General features: G+C 32.3%; 2 protein-coding genes across 2 annotated transcripts; one reads left to right on the forward strand and one right to left on the reverse strand.

Moving 5' to 3' along the window:
* The first annotated feature begins 877 nt into the window (after window positions 1-877).
* Window positions 878-4,769, forward strand: LOC120075637 (photosystem II 22 kDa protein, chloroplastic). The gene is made up of 4 exons (XM_039029215.1): window positions 878-1,174; window positions 1,268-1,381; window positions 3,991-4,240; window positions 4,327-4,769. The coding sequence occupies exons 1-4, from the start codon at window positions 971-973 to the stop codon at window positions 4,572-4,574; spliced, it is 816 nt and encodes a 271-aa protein (XP_038885143.1). The 5' UTR covers window positions 878-970; the 3' UTR covers window positions 4,575-4,769.
* Window positions 4,770-14,494: 9,725 nt separating this feature from the next.
* LOC120075175 lies at window positions 14,495-16,108 on the reverse strand. Its single transcript, XM_039028368.1, has 2 exons — window positions 15,700-16,108; window positions 14,495-14,967 (listed from the first exon to the last, which is right to left on the reverse strand). Exons 1-2 carry the CDS (start codon window positions 15,956-15,958, stop codon window positions 14,657-14,659), a joined length of 570 nt encoding a protein of 189 aa, XP_038884296.1. The 5' UTR covers window positions 15,959-16,108; the 3' UTR covers window positions 14,495-14,656.
* Between the last annotated feature and the right edge of the window lie 1,161 nt (window positions 16,109-17,269).

Genomic DNA, 17,269 nt, shown 5'->3' on the forward strand with positions numbered 1-17,269 from the left:
AAGAAAAAGTCAATGGATTGGTTTTTATTTGGTTTGATATATTCTCGATTTGGTTTTTGATTTTTGACATTTTATTTTTTCTTTCAAATTTTTATTTTTGTTTCCATTTTTTTTCTTGAATTGGTCATTTTTGTAAATTTAAAATCAAAATTGGGTTCATTTTTTTTAGATTGAAATTGGGCATTTTTATTTTTATTTTCTTGTCACTCGCTAAATAAAAAACATAAATACTCCATAATAATTAGTTTTTTTTTTCTTCTAAACAATAAATATATATGCACCATAATAATTAAAACACTACAAGAGGCCTAATGTTAGAGTTTTTTTTTTAAGGTATGTATATACCATCGGTTCGGTTCGGTTTTGCTCAATTTTTCCAATCAAAATTCGTTCCGAACCAATACTTTTTAGTTTTTTCTAAATGCGAACCAATATGTTCAATTTTACACTAAAAAACCAAACCAAACCAATATTTATTGATTTTGATTGATTTATTAGCAAATGAGAGTTTTGAAATAGTATTGAGTGTAACTGATTAGGGAATACAAAATAATATTTACGAAGAGGTAAAGACAAACAAGGAATAGAAGCATACATGGTAGACATGTGAATTAATTTAATAAATAAATAAAAAAAAAAAAAAAAAAACAAAAACAATGAATTGGCAGTGGGCATAAATGAACCAGTTGTTAAGGTTTAGGACAAAACCCAACACAGGGGACTGTACTGGAAAAGAAGAAACCAATAATCCATCAATTCAGCATCACAGAAATTAAACGACGACGTGTCACTCTATCCGCCGATCCTTAAACTCTCCCACCAAATCCACACGTACAGTCTCCCCTTCCCTTCTCTTCCACCATACACTCTAAATCCCTCTCTTCTTCTTTAAAACCCATCCATGAATTAAACATACACTCTGCTAAAGAAAAAGCTTAGAGCACTTTGCCATTTTTCATTTCCCATTTCCATGGCGGCTCAAACCATGTTACTTACTTCTGGTGTGTGCGTCGGCCATGGCGTGGGTGTTAAGAGAGAATTAAGGCTTAGACCTAACGCCCAATTTAGTCGCCTCTTTTTTAATCCCCTGCCTTCCCACTCTGTTTCTTTGCCGGCGCGTGGATTCACCACTCTTGCCGTGTTTAAATCCAGAACCAAAGCGCCGCCCAAGAAGGTAATTATTTCGTTAATTTCTTCTTCTTATTGTTATTTTTCTGAGAGGAATTGAATTGATGGAATTTAATTATTGATTTTATTTGAATTTTAGGTTTCGAAGCCGAAGCAGAAGGTTGAAGACGGCATTTTCGGGACTTCCGGTGGCATTGGTTTCACTAAGCAGAATGAACTCTTCGTCGGCCGTGTTGCCATGATCGGCTTTGCTGTCAGTTCCTTTTTCTTTTTTCTTTTTTCAAAACGAAAGTTTATGGATCTACAATTTATCGTCTTTTCTACCTATTTGTTTTTTGTTTTTTTTTCCCCCAAAATTAAGCGATTTTTTTTATTTAATTTAAACTCAATATATTATATATATTTATTAAGTATTTAATTTTTTACATTTAACATCATTTTTAATTTAACTTATTCTAAATCCAATTAGAGTCTCCAAGTTTAAACCAAAAGAAATTTTAGGAACAAAAAAAAGTTTACATGAAAAACAAAATGAGAAACGGGTTCTCCAATGGAGTAAATTTTCCCATTGGAGACGATGATGGGGAACCTCTTCATCGTAGTTTCTTACAATTATTTGTATTTTAAGTATAATGGTTGAATTCTTTGTTAAATTCTAAAAAAAAATCAAGTTTTTAAAAACTATTTTTTTAGTTTCATTTTTTAAACAATTGGTACAAATGTAGATAACAAAGAAAACAATTTTTTGGGGTGGAGGTAGTGTCTATAAACTCAATTTTCATAGATTTAAAAAAATATCAATCGGTTAAGAAACGGGGCTTAATTTTTAATTTGTTGTTTTTGCAAATTATATCTATAGATACTATTTTTACATCCAGATTTATTCTTTATTATCTACTTATTAATGATTTAAACTTTTGTTTTGTTTTGTTTTGTTTTTTTTAAATATGGCTAAGAATTCAATCTTTTAATTAAGAAAGACAAATTATTGTAAGAAAGTGGAGAAAAAAAAACTTAATTTTCAAAAATAAAAAAATAAAATAGTTATCAAATGAGATCTAAATTACTAATTAGGGTTGTGTCATAATTTATCCTATAGATTCAATGTCTTTTAGATCTGTTGCAGAGCTATTTTGATTAATGATCGAGAATGTATAAAATTATATCTCAAAATATTTGTTTGTTATAAGTTATGATCTTGCATAGATTAGTGGAGCATGGTATTTATAAGATAAAGTATTGATTATCATTGTTGTTAAGCTCTCCACTTCACTTAAACTTGAACATGTTGTACAATATAATGAGAAATTATTTTTAATGACAAAATTACTTAAAATATTTTCAAATTATAGTAAAAGACTATGATAGATTGCGATAGACCGTGATAGGCTACTAAGACACAAAATATAACAAAATATTATAGTTTATCTATGATAGACTACGATAGACTGTGATAGACTACTAAGACACATATAGATATAGATAATAGTCTATTGCGATCTATCAACATAGATTGTGATATTTTACTATGATTTGTGAATATATATATATATATATATATATTTTGTTGATTTTTCTATATTTGAAAACAACTCTCAAAGACATTTTTTTTATCATTTGTTTTTAAATTCAAAGTTCAAAATCATTATAAATTATTAAGTATTATATAAACTTTGAGATTTCAATTTATTTGTGTCTAATCGATTTTGACATATTCATTGTTTTTAAATAGTTAATCCATTAGATAAAAATTTTGTTTATATCCAATGAAACCAAAAATTTCAAATTTGTTATCTAATAGATGTATTCTTATTAGATGTAAAATATGAAACTTTAAGAATTTATTAGCCACAAATTGAAAATTGAAAATTGTAATATTTCACCAAATTGAGCATAACTCAATTAACATAAGTGTTGGTGATCACGAGATTTGTGATTTAAATCTCCTACCTCCTATCATATTTTAAGAAGGTTGGGACACTTCTGTTAGAATCTATTAAAAATGAAATAAAAAATTTAAGAAATTTAAGGCCGTTTGGTAACAATTTCATTTTTTGTTTTTGGTTTTTGCAAATTAAGTCTATTTCCTCCTTATTTCTTAAATAATTTGCATTTTTCAGTACAATAGTTGAATTCTTAACTAATTTTTTTTTTTTTTTTTTTAAAAAATAAGTTTTCAAAAGCAATTTGGTTTGAATTTTTAAACTATTGGTAAAAAGTAGACAACAAAAGAAGAAATTTTCTTTTCTTTCTTTTTTTTTTTTTTAAAAAAAACTAAAACTTCTTTGGTAACTATTCAGTTTTTGTTTTTTGTTTTTGAAAAGTTAGTCTATAGACGATTTTTCCACCTCCAAATTTTTTCATTCATTATCTACATTTACCAATGATTAAAAAATCAAACCAAATTTTGAAAACTAAAAAAAATTAATTTTTGTTTTTGAAATTTATACATAAAGGTTGAGAGTGTTTTTTTGGACCTCAAAAATTCGAATTGATTGGGTTGACATCCAAAAGATCCAAATAAAGTATCAAACCCGACACAACTCTTAAAATTTAGATTGGATTGGGTTGTCGGATTATAATTTATTTTTTAAAATTAATTTAAAATACATAAATTTATCTAACATATGACTAAAAATTAAAATCTCATAAAATTTAAAAATTAAATATAAAATATTTATGATATTTATTACAAATTTTGAACAAAGATAAAGTTCATAACCATTTTAAAAGAAAAACTATTAAAATAATAATAATAAAAAAAATTCAATCTTTTAATAAAAGAGAGATACATATATATATATATTCATTTTATTATGGTAAAAATCATTATAAAGATGTATGACGTTGTAAAATTTGCAGGCATCACTATTGGGAGAAGCGATCACCGGAAAGGGAATTCTCGCACAACTGAACTTGGAAACTGGAGTTCCGATCTACGAAGCGGAGCCTCTTCTTCTCTTCTTCATTTTATTCACTCTTCTCGGAGCCATCGGAGCCCTAGGAGACCGTGGAAAATTCATCGACGATCCAGAACCCGCCACCGGATTGGAACGTGCAGTCATCCCTCCCGGAAAGAACTTCAGATCGGCGCTAGGTCTCAAAGAAGGAGGTAAATTACACCACAATCGACTTACTCCATTCTTCAATTTAAATCTCCATAACTCAAATATTGACAACGGCTCTGTTTTGTTGAAGGTCCGTTGTTCGGATTCACGAAGGCAAATGAACTGTTCGTCGGAAGATTGGCGCAGCTAGGGTTTGCGTTTTCGCTGATCGGAGAGATTATTACAGGAAAAGGAGCGTTGGCGCAGTTGAATATCGAGACGGGAGTGCCGATTAATGAGATCGAGCCCCTGGTTTTGTTGAATGTTGTGTTCTTCTTCATTGCTGCTGTGAATCCTGGAACTGGTAAATTCGTAACCGATGAAGAAGACGATGAATGAAGGAAGAGATGGATTATGCTTTTACTTTTCTCTGTACATGAACTTAGCAAATCCGCGTGTTCCTTCTCTTCGGGCTTGTGCTATTATAACAACATGTTTATTCTGTTTGAGCACCCAAAAAAACAACGAAATCATGTGAAGTTTAGGAAAATATGAGTCTTTTTTTGCTATTTAATATGCTGTTACTTTTTCTGACCTTTTTAGAGTACATGTCAATTACTATTTCTCTATTTCATACCATTTTCTTAAAAAAAAAAAAAAAAAAAATTTAAACATTTTGCTCAATTTATGAACATAGTTGAAAAGAATATGAAAAAATGTATAAAAACAAAGGGTCATTTAGCTAATTTGGCTAATAATTTTCTTTTATCTCTTAAGTATTTTTATCAGCTGATAATTAATATTAATAATCCTGAAATTCATTTTACTAGTATATGAGCTTGCTCCACAGATGTATTAGAAATGATACCTTGGGGCGGATGTAAAGCTAAGCAAATAGTTTCGGCTCCAAGAATATAAGACTGTGTTGGTTATAAGAGATGTGAATCTGCCTGTCTGATGGATTTCTTAAGTGTTCGCATTTATTTATGGCATGAAACAACTCGAAGTATGGGTCTAGCTTACTGATACGTTCTTTAAAAGCCCTTGAATCCGGAACTTTATTGTTAATTGAGGAAACATAAAACATTGAAAAGCGCAAGCTAATGCCGAATGAGCGATAAGTTTAATATGAACATAAATTTTCTCTTTCAAAATCATCAATAAAGTAGGCCAAATCACTGGCAAAGTATAAAAGATTCAATAACATCTCAACACATATTAGTAAAACAATGACATGATCATATCTCATAGAAAGCACATTATAAAGCATTAAAGAGTTATCAGAAAACCTCACCAACTCTGTGCCCAAATACTCGTTTACAACGGTAGGTTACTCTAGACAAAGAATGCACTTCGCGATGTAAACTAAATAACAAGGTCATACGTGCACTTTGAGCTGCCTCCGAGGCTAAACATAAATCCACACCACAGGCCCAGGTTACTCTGGACTCCCTGGTATACTTTGGTCACATCTGACCCCGGTAGCCCCCTGATCGCTTGAGCGGTACTACCATCAACATTCTTGAATTCACCATCAATAATTTTTCATATAAAACCATACAAATCACGATAATGTAAATCAAGTTTCAAATTACCTTTATAAATCTAGATCGTATAAAACCAATGAGAATTCATAAATCATGATTCAAATATTTTTGAAATAATAGTAAAGTTAAACAGATCATGCCACCACATTTCATAAATCATAACATACTATCAAACATATATACTTTTTATATCAAAACATTAAAAAATAAACCACTCACAGTCATGGCACAAGTTCCTTGGTTTATAAGCCCTCCCGATCTCAATTTGACATGAAATAAAGTCTCAAGGTTATTGGACACTCACAAGAGATTAAATTAACCCTAAACAACCCTTAGTGATTCATTGTGACTCATTGAACTCAATTTAACTCCTAAACACTCACATATTGCTTCTTAAGTCATTTTTTTCTCAAATTATCCAAAATGGACCAAAAATCACTTTAACATAAAAAATTTTTTTATTCATTTTATGGTCAAAATATCAAGAAAATCCCGACTGGGCTTAAAAAATGCTTACTGACACCCAAAATGCTAAAAAACACGCAAATGGACACTAAAAATAGGTGTGGGTGTGGGGCCCTGGGAATGGCGAGGCACGCGTGGACATGAGGGAGGTGGACGGGAGACGTGAAGCGCGTGGGTGGATGGTCGGACGGGCGTGTACGACTGGCCTGGGGGGTCGCTAGCAGCTTCCTCACCCAGTGAATTTCCTGCTGCAACTCGATTTTTCAAAGCTTTAGAACACCATCTTCAATTCAAATAAACTTCAAATAAATTTTATGGAACTCAAGAGGGACTTTTAAATTAGCTTACAAAAAAAATTGGGCACCAAAATCCTCCTCTAAGTGCCTTGAAAACTCCTTCAAAATAGCAAACTCATATTTACTCAATTTTCAGACAACCTATGTTTCCTTCAAGTTTTCTTAACCTTCTTGATCTCAAATCATTTCGGCAACCCTAGGGTGTCTTCTACACTCAATTAGCTTTCATTTGGTTCAAAAATTACGAAAATAGCATAGGTAAATTGGAAGAACTAGCGTTCCAAAAATATCATTCATATGCTGCAAAAAATTGTCTTTTCTTCATCCAATAAATTTGAGTCAACTAGCTACTTGCTTGTCCTATGTGGATTCTTCTCATTTTTCCTTATCCTTTTCATCCCTAATTAAGTTTATCGAGTTAAATTAACTTATAAATTTAGAAAATTAATTTTAAAATATTTTTCAACCTAAACACTCATTTTCACTCTCGACCTACTTGTTTTTTCTACCAAGTTTTATTCTTTCTTTCTTTCTAATACTTAGCTAATCACAACTCATACTCAATTGCTTCAACGATCGATACTGCTACTACGTTACAAAATAAATAAAAATGAACTTGCACTTGTAAAGTAATTTCAAACCACTAACTTCAACATTTAGCAACAAAACATGCTTAGGTCATATATTCAATGCGATTCATTTAAGTAAATTCTAAACTCACTTATTTAAGTTCATCCCAAGCATAAACAAATGGAAAAAGAGCAAGGGCTTACAACTATTCTACTCATTTGAAATTTTTTTTTACCATTTTTTACAAATCAAACTTCTTTAAATGTGTTGTTACTCTTGTAAGCCCTCTAAGGACATTTGTCCACTAAGTGTAGTTAATGAGTATGCAATTAATATGTTAGAGTTAGTAAGTTTGTGCTTGGAGTATGAAATTTTAATATAAAGTTTTCCAATAATTGCAAAAAACATATTAAATATGAGAGGATGAAGTTAGTTAATTGATGTGAAAAGTGGAGATAGAAAGATGGAATTTCTTAATAAATCTGAAAAGTAAAATAAGATGAAAATATAAAGTTATTATAAATGTGCAAACTTGCTTACTCTTGAAATTGTTGAGTTGTTTTTACCAACAAAGTTAGTAGTGTTTGGTACGGAGATGGAACGTAAAAATTGAGAAGTATGGACTTGTAAAATCCAATTCTTGTTTGGCTTAAGGAGTTGATAGATCCTACTACTAAGAAAACATCAATTTTATAGATTTATAGACCACATAATTGCTTAGGCCTGTTTTATAATCATTTTGATTTAAGTTGTCTGTTTATTAAAATTAAGCTTAAAAATATCTCTTCCAACTCTAAATCTCTTGCTTTGATATCTACTTTTTACCGATATTTTAAAAAATCAGTCAAAATTTATCTTATCAACTACTAAGAAAACATCAACTCAATATCTTATCAACTATTTACACCGTGGGCCTATGAGTTTATAGACTTCATAATTGCTTAGTCCCATTTGGTAATCATTTTGTTTTAAGTCTTTGGTTTTTTAAAATTAAGCCTATAAATACCTCTTCTACCTCTAAATCTCTTGCTTTGATATCTACTTTTTATCCACATTTTTAAAAACCATGTCAAAATTTGAAAACTAGTCCTCATCTGGTAACAATTTTGTTTTTTGTTTTTTTATTTTGGAAAGTTAAACCTATTTTCTCCATATATTTTAGAATGATATGCATCTTTCTTGAGAATGATAGTTGGATTTTTAGTTAAATTCTAAAAATAAAAATAACTTTTTAAAATTATTTTTTTTAATTTTTAAAATTTGACTTGATATTTTAAACTAATATCCGTAGACCTAATTTTCAAAAGAAAAAAAAAAAGCGGGATTTTAAACTTCACTATTTCACAACCACCCCATTCCGTTCCCCCCAATTTCCTACCAATAACAAAGAAAAGAATTCCCAATTCCCTTTCGTGCGTGTTATTTGACTTCGATAACTGATTATCTGAACCTTCAACTTCGCAGTTATGCGACAGCTTCCTGAGATCGAAGCATTTTAGCATAAGCTATGCTTGTACAACAAAATCGAGGATAAGAAAATCTTTTAAGCATCTCTTTCTTCATAAATTCATGGCCGTCGAAGCCTCCATTGAATGCGCTGAAAGAAAATGGAGAATTTAACGATCGTGAATGGCGGTCATGCTCGACTCGCAGAGTTCACCTCTACTCCGTTTACGTCTACAGGTTCTCTCTCTCTCTGAAGATTGATTGCTTTTTAATCTTTCCAAATAATTTGGTTTCTGATAATAGCATTCCCTGTTTCGCTGGTAGGGTTAGGGTTAGGAATTTGGAATTATGTTATTCTCTGATGGTTAATTTATTCTCAGTGGATGTCAATATCCAAATCATGTTTGAATAAGTGGGTTGCCTATCAGATATTTTAATCTAGAACTTCAATTATAGGATGATGTAGATGGGGGAGTTGTTTGGTGGCCATTCAAACTGTGAACAATTACAAATTACTAACACAATCCATGTCTTCTTGAAGTTCATTTTACCATAATACGAAATGCTTCGAGTATTTTATCTGTTCATGGGTTGCTTTCACGCAACCCAATCGAGGTCGATGAGTAGTTATGTTTTAGTAACTTAGGCCCATGTTACCAGCTGAAGCTTGGACTATCTGCTTTTATATCCGACTCATTCAGGCCCAAATTGTTACCTTTTCTCTTTATATCCGAATCACGATATTGTTTGTTCAATGTTTAGGCACAATCAAATACATGGTAATATTTGATTCCAATCACATGCAGGCATTTGACCCTGTTTCTAGTAAAAATTAGCCATTAATGTGTTACCGAGCAATTATTTAGTACATTTAAGTTTTGTTGGCCAATCGACAACCTTTTAGAATCCTTGGTTTTTAAAATCTGCGGTGTTAAAAGATTACTCTATGAATGGTACATTCATCATGTTAGAAGATTATTGTATGAAATTGAAAGAAATAGTCATGGACTTATTTTTGCCTGTCCTGGCCAAGAAATCCCGTTGGTTTAGGGAGGGTTGGTCTGGACTCTCGAGAAAGAATTGAAGTGTCGAATTGTTTTTTCCTTGTGACTTTATTCAACTCAGAACCAAAAATATAAGTTCGTAAGCTATGATAAATTTAGTCTCGAAATTGGAATCAAAAGCTGCAACAGCAACGATATACAACTCCTGTTGGAGTTGAACTAGTAAAAAGTTCATATTGCTATATTCTTCTTCCATTCTCTTTTGATTTTGATTCTTAGACAATAATATTTTCCCATTACATTTAATTTGAGATACTCTGTCTCTCTCTATCTCTCTCTCTCTCTCACAGTACGGTTAGTCGTGGCTACATTTGGGTTTTATGGTAGATTACCAGAAAACTGTAGAAAGTAAATAGTATTAATAGTTTATGTAGAAAAGAAAATTACCCAAGATGATGCCTGAACTTTTATTTTCATAAGTTCTGTTTATAACAAGTTTGATCGTGGTAATATTTATGAGTTATGACCTTATTGCAATTTAGTAGTCTTCCACTGTCTATCTGACATTGTCGACTTTGAACAGTTGGATTTAAGCTTATGTAGTTCTATTTTTAGGCTCATCTACTTCATCATAAATTCAAGTATTCTATACTTCTCCACTTGTAACCAAAAAAACTTAAACAGTTTGTTGAAATTTTTTGCATCTAATTTATCAAGTCTAGAGAAACATACCAACCTCAAGATACAACATACCTCCCTGTGGATATTCCCAAGCTTCGTAACATATTCTGTGATGTTCAACCGCCAAAGTTTGAAGAAGGGAGCCCAACAAGAACAAGTTTCAGAAACAACTCTTTCATCTTCATCAATCAGGCAAAAAACCACTAATACAGGTGAGAGTCAACATAATGAATCATTAGAATCTGTACAGGACAGACTTCCATGTTTCTCCATCATTTCTGTTCTGGAAACTGTTTATTGACAGTGAAGGAGTTGATACAATTATTGAACAGATCTTGTTTTATTTTTAATAGAAAACTCAAAAAATAAAAGCAACGAAGAGAGTTGCAGAAACGGATGGAAGAAGGAATGAGTGTCGGTTTCTCAAAGATGCATGTGGGCAGACACTTTGAATTGTTCAATCACTCATTATTTCTTTCCACCATATTTCTCTGTCTAGTTTGATACGTGTCCTAAGTTGTGTCTTTTACACACCCACATGAAAGAGGCTCCATGTCTTTTATTTTGTATTCTCAGCCCACCATAATTTCTGGGGATTTTTTTTTTTTCTGGGTCGGTGAGGTAAAACTGGTCTCATCAGTCATCACATCTGAACAGAAAAAGAAATTTAGAAGAACCTAAGATCTTTCCCAATGGTCGTTTTATATAAATAAAGGGGTTCCTCTAAGTACTGTATTCCATGTAAATTTGCCTAATATTCTGAGATATGAAAACAATACTTATTTCAAGTTTTCACCTTTACAAATAATCTGCGTGTCCAATTTGATCTAAAATGGGATGAGTCGTGAGTGACATGTAAAGGCGATTGGAAAAAATAACAGTAACCCACATTTAAAATTGGTAAAATTGGCGAGTACGCCTTTAGAATATTTCACTTTACACTTTTTCAAAAATAAATAATTAATGACTAATACTTTTATTTTTTCTTTCCTCTCCCCTCTTTCTGAATTCTTTTGAAATATAAAAATATGTTAAAAGTGAGAAAAGAGAAGCAACCACATTGATGGAACATCTTATACTAGTTCGTTAGGACAACAAATTTTCCAACATAACTTTACAATGACTTGATATTGTTCATTTAGATATAAACTCTCATAACTTTGCTTTTAGTTCCATCTTAAATGCCTTGTACAAATATTGTTTCATTTATATACTATGGATCTTCCTTTTATTTAGCTAGTGTGGGACTTTGGTCACACTCTAATACTCATCCCCTCGAACGAAGAAGCACCCAAGCTTCCTCGTAAATAGTCATCCACTTGTGTTTACTCTCAGGTAATCACTTTTAACCAGGCCAACTCTTTATTAGAACTCATTCTCTATCCGATTAGACTCAACCATGAATCATAATACTGTCATTGTGACACATCGACACAACTAAGTGTAAGGAGCATGATTTTTATACCACTTTTTAGAGACAATGAATCCTCCAATATATCTCCATAATGATATGATATTGTCCACTTTGAACATAAGGTCCCATGACTTTGATTTTTTATTTCACCCAAAAGGCCTCATATAATTGGAGATAGTTATTCTCACTTTATATGTCGTGGATCTTTCTCTTGTTTAGCTAATGTAAGACTTTGATCACACTCAGTATCAATCGTAATTTGGGTTTTGAATATATTATATGTTTAACCTCTCTCATATAATTAGAAAAAATTCTGTTCATTCACTAGTATCTTCTCTCTTTCTTCTTTCTCTCTTTCTCTCTCTCTTTTATGTCTTCTCCTCTGTTGAATGCATCAGTCATTTATTATTTGTTTCAAATGAAAAGGGATAAAACTTATTGTGTGAAGCCATGGATCAAAGGTGCTTTTGTATTATCGTTTTATGGATTCAGGAGGGGGAAAATGATAGAATTTTAACTACTCGTTTTCCAGGAAATTCACTTTAGGGAAATTGTTTGTGAAAGGGAAAATGAACAATGAACTAGAGCCTAAACATTAAAGAGTGCAGCAACCATTGTTGGGAGACAATATAGGAAATGGAGCCATAGAGAGATAGAGATAACTACAAGGGAGGGGATTGAAAGCCAAGATACATGTGAGCTCAGTTGTTGGAAGGGAACGGTGTGTGTATGAGAGAGAAGAGGGGAAAAAAGGAGGTGAGAAATGAGGGAAAGTACAGACAAAGACCAACCAAAGTTAAGTGTATAAAGGCTATTATTCATCGAAAATCCTCTTTTGGCTATGGAAGAATTTCACTGTTTGTAGATTGTGTGACCCAAAATAAGATGCTTATCTAAAGTTAGTTTGACTTGGAAGGAGTGGCATGTGAAAGCAAGCTCTTTCTCTTGTAACCAAAGCTTCTTCACTTTGTATCTTAGCACCAATTTCACTTCACTTGGTATGTAATATTTTGGTGGAACAAAGGTGCAGAGGGGTCCTCATTTTCCCTTCCTCCATACACTATGTTTCAGGTCATATATTTTTTTCCTTTTTCCCTATCTACCTCCCAGGAAAGAGAGAGGGAGATGGTTAGATACAGGTATCCATCAAAAATATTGAGTTGTGTGGGTGGAAGATGTAATATCTAACCAACCCTCAGCTTCAGTATGCACTTTCTAAGGATAAAATTGTCTTATTATTCTTATAGTTCCATCCATACTTTTTTTTCCGTTTAGGTATGTATCTTCAATCAAAAGGCTAAAAATTTGAGTCTTCCAATTTCATTCCTGAAACCCAACAAAGAAAGAAGGGGAAAAAGAAAAAAAAAAACATTTCTTTTCCTCAAATTGGTGACCTAATTTGGCCAATTTTCTATGATTAATATTATCTTCGAGCATGATACGTATGCCTTCTTTAACATGACACTCACACCTAAACTTTAAAGAATAACCCACTTTATCAATAAATAATCATATTCATCACTATTTGATGTCTTTTTTAACAGTTTTTTCTATTCAGTTTGATTATATTTATTTATTTATTTATTGCAAATTGCAAAATCACCTTTCACGTATTACATAGTTGCAATTATACCTACATCCTCAACTTATACTAATATTAAAATTGGACCCTCAAACTTACATGATTATAAAAACTGGACTCTCAAACATTTAATGGTAAAAATTGGATACTCAAATTTGTGCCTATGTTAAAATTGAGCCCCTATGTTTGTAAATTGTAGAAATTTGATCAATAAACATTTTCTTTGTATTTTAAAATTTTGATTTTTGAAACTAAATGTTCACGGGTCAAATTTCTACAACAAATCTACAAATTTAAGGGCTCAATTTTAGTAATATATAAGTTTGAGTGTTCAGTTTTTACTATTAATTACTTGGGAGTCCAATTTCTATAATTATATAAATTTAAAGGCTCAATTTAAACATTTATATTAGTTCAAGGACCCATCTTTTACCATTGAAAGTTTGAGATGCAATTACAACTTACGTGGGTTTTTTCATTTTGTCCTAATTTTTTTTAGGAAAAAACCCTTTTCCTTCGTGCTTTTTTTCCTCCAATGAAAATTATCAAACAAGTCTTAAACTATATATATTTTTTGAGCTCGAGTTGTTATAGATAGCTGGTTTTGCAACAATAATAAAATCATAAAAATTGAAATTTAGAAAATGAAAATGCATGCATAATTTGGTTCATACACCGCTGAAAATGTTTAATCAGCGGCGTTGATGTTGGTTTTTGGTTGATGAAGTTGGGTGAAGATTCATGTCTTGTCATTTTCGTCCGCGCCACAATGAGCTTTTCTTTCCTGGACCTCAACTTTGTGGTCCTTTTTCCAAATCAATGGTCCTCTCAAGAGAGGGCAATTGTGACAAATTGCCTTTGTCAAGGACCCTGCTAAAAGATGTAGCCTCTGCCTTATTCTAATCTTCCCACATGCACTCAGACTTTAGCTCATGGGAAGAGAATATCTAGGCTGGTGAGATTATGTCTTGTTTTTATTTTGTTTGTCTTTATAGATGGTCTATTTTTTTGGCATAAGTACCATCGCTCTCTTAAGTTATATACAATACAATAACAAGATATTTGATTTGTTCTACATATAATTCCAAAGATAATTCTTTTCTAATACAATTATCATGGTTTGAAAGATTTATATATGCATGTAACGACTCTTTTATGGTTCAAAATTTGAAGCACTAAGACAACTATAGGCCAAATTAGAGCAGTGTAGCTACGGGCCCCTCTTGCTCCAATGTTTCCCACGAATGGGAAAATTCCTTCTTCAGTTGTTTTATTTAATTGCAGTGTTTGATACTCAAGCATTCTACTTCTACATAAGAGAAAAAAAAATAAGAGATATATTTCAAGCACATTACAGAAGTTCATTTACACTCATAAATTCTTTAACCAAAAAAGAAAAAAGAGTAGTTGATTTGATTCAAATCTTTATACAAATCACATTTGAATTCCAGTCCACGCATAGATATTTTCTTCTGTCTACTCAGTGTTTCTTGACCTTGTCAGAGTTCTTATCCAGCCTTTCCTTGTCTTACCTCCTTCCACGTGGCAGACTGTCCCTTTGTTGGACCTTTTCCTTCTGATGAGCTGGAAGAGGTGGCCAATCCGCTTCCGCCACCTAAGCGAGGCACGGGTCTTGCCGTGTTCTATCACAGTCTTGGTCTCCTTGGAGTCTTTAGTCAAGTGGTGATTCCATGACAGGCTGCAGTTTTCCAGGTACACCTCTGATACCTTGTTCTCTTCCCACGACCCAACTCCATTTTTCCCAAAGTTGATTGAGATGAATGAGTCTACATTTTTTTTTTTTTGAGTGGGCCCCCATAAGAAATTAAAAACTTCAAAAAATAAATTCAAACACACAATATCTCTCAAACAAATATACAATTAACTAATATTAAAAGACAGAAAACTTGAAAGATACTCGTCAGTGACTCAGTGTTGTCCAGAACTTCTGTTTTGTTTTCCTTGCCCTACCCACCACTTTGTTTCAGATTTTTTACCACAAAATTTTGTCTAGTTTCTGCCTAATCTTTGAGATTACAGAACCTGTCTACTCTGATTCTCTGTAATAATTCCAACAATTCAAACTTGAACTTTTCCTAACTGTTGCTAAACAGTCTCCTCCACCGTTTACTTACTCTGTTTCTTTTTTATTCCTGTACTTTCTGTGTTTCTGACACTGCCCCTTTCTGCCAAGCCACTCATTTACCATTCCACCGTTTTTCCTTTTCCTTGTTTTGATTTCATTTAACTCATTTTAAACTCTCCTCTGAATACCTCATATTCCATCCTCATGGAATAGAGAAACAGATACACAACCACAAACCCATTAATGATTTTCTTCCTTTTTACCAGTTCTTATATCACACAGCTGAAAATGCCAAGGAACGATAATTTTCTTCATGATTATGAGATTTTGAAACTAGGAAAAAGGATGTATGATTTTCTTCATGATTCTGATATATATAATCGCAAAGCTGAAAAAGGATAAAATGCATATTAAAGCTGAATATAGGGACTACCTTCTTGACTGGTGGAGGCTTCATCGTCGGAATTTTCCGGCTTCCAATGCCGGAATTCGAGACGGCTAATGAAAGAGCTAAAAGCAAAGATCTTGGAGAGGTTAATGGGAGTTTTCCGGCAGCTTCGAGCTGAAGAGTGGTGGCGGCCTCGTCTGGACGCCAAAATAAGAAGCCTCTCATTTAAGCACAAAGCGCAGACGCCCACCACTTTTTCTTTGGGATGGAAGTAACAGAAGTTTGGATCTCTGTACACATTCATGCTTGATTGGAAGGCAAGAAAGTCGAGACTAAAAAATATAAGGTAAAAGGAGAGAAAAATGAGGGGTTGGAAGTGCGTTTGGTGTTGGTCATTTATAGTATAGTAAAAGAAAGATATGCAGCAAAGTAGGTCTTGGACTTGGCCCCTTTAGCTAGTAAATTTTGACCCAACCCCACCAAGGGCAAGGGCTTGATAAAGATTGGAAAAAAAAAAAAAAAAAAAAAAAAAAAAAAAAGAAAAGGAAAAAAGAAGACATTTTGGCCCACAAAGGTTGATTTCTTTTAGATAGGCCATGTTGCGAACATTTAACTTCAACTCCTCTACTTTCATGTCAATAGAAAAGGATCAGATTTTTCTTCCACTAGAAACTTCTTTGTTTCTGGCTTTTCCCTTAAGCTCCCCTAACTAATAATATGTCTTTTGATAGTTTAGGGTATTCAAAAATAGTCCAAAGCAAGCTCAAAAGCTTTACCAAAAGTTGTTATAAAGCCAAATTAGTTGTCTTGTGCCAAAATTATTAGGAACCATTTTGACTTGTGGTTTTAATAAATCTAGGTTAAGTTTGGATTTCTCAATCTATTTTCATGGTACAAAAGAATCGATTATTGAGACTTAGCTTTAAATAATATATATAGGATCTGTGGATTTGTTACTGTATTATTTTATGGTACAAGAAGTAGGTCCTATAAGTTTAGTTTTATGTAGTATGTTTGATTATAGATTCGTGATTTGAGATCAATAAATTCCTGTATCAAATAGACTGTATTTCTTTAACTTGAAGTATTCAAATCCAAACTCATGAGTCAAATGTCTCCATAGGTGACATTTTCGAGTTTTTGTAGTCGAACCTACATTTGAATTTGACATGTGAATTTACTTTTCTTAAATAATGTGATTCTCTCTTTTCTAATATGGAACTTTGATCGAATTTCCAACAGTCGTTCTCTCAAACAAAACCATTGAGTCTCTTCTCAAATATATTCATCTATCTGTCTACTACTATTCGAGCAGAGTCTTAATCTCCATGCACACATGTTTATTAGATAGAGCTTAACTACGAATCTTTTGCATGACTAAGTCATAGAGACAAACTGCTTATTTGCTCGACTCCTAGCTAGAATTCGATATGGCTAAGTTTGAGACATGATTCTTATACCATTTTTTAAGGGCAATGGACCCTTGAGATTTCCTCATAGTACAACCTTGTCCACTTTAAGTATATGTTCTCATAAAATTTGTTTTTGATTTCATTAAAAAGGTTGGATACTATCATAGTTGTCTTTTGTGGATCTATTCCTTTCCTAATCAATT

This window comes from Benincasa hispida, chromosome 4, assembly GCF_009727055.1.
Source record: "Benincasa hispida cultivar B227 chromosome 4, ASM972705v1, whole genome shotgun sequence".
Taxonomy (NCBI): domain Eukaryota; kingdom Viridiplantae; phylum Streptophyta; class Magnoliopsida; order Cucurbitales; family Cucurbitaceae; genus Benincasa; species Benincasa hispida.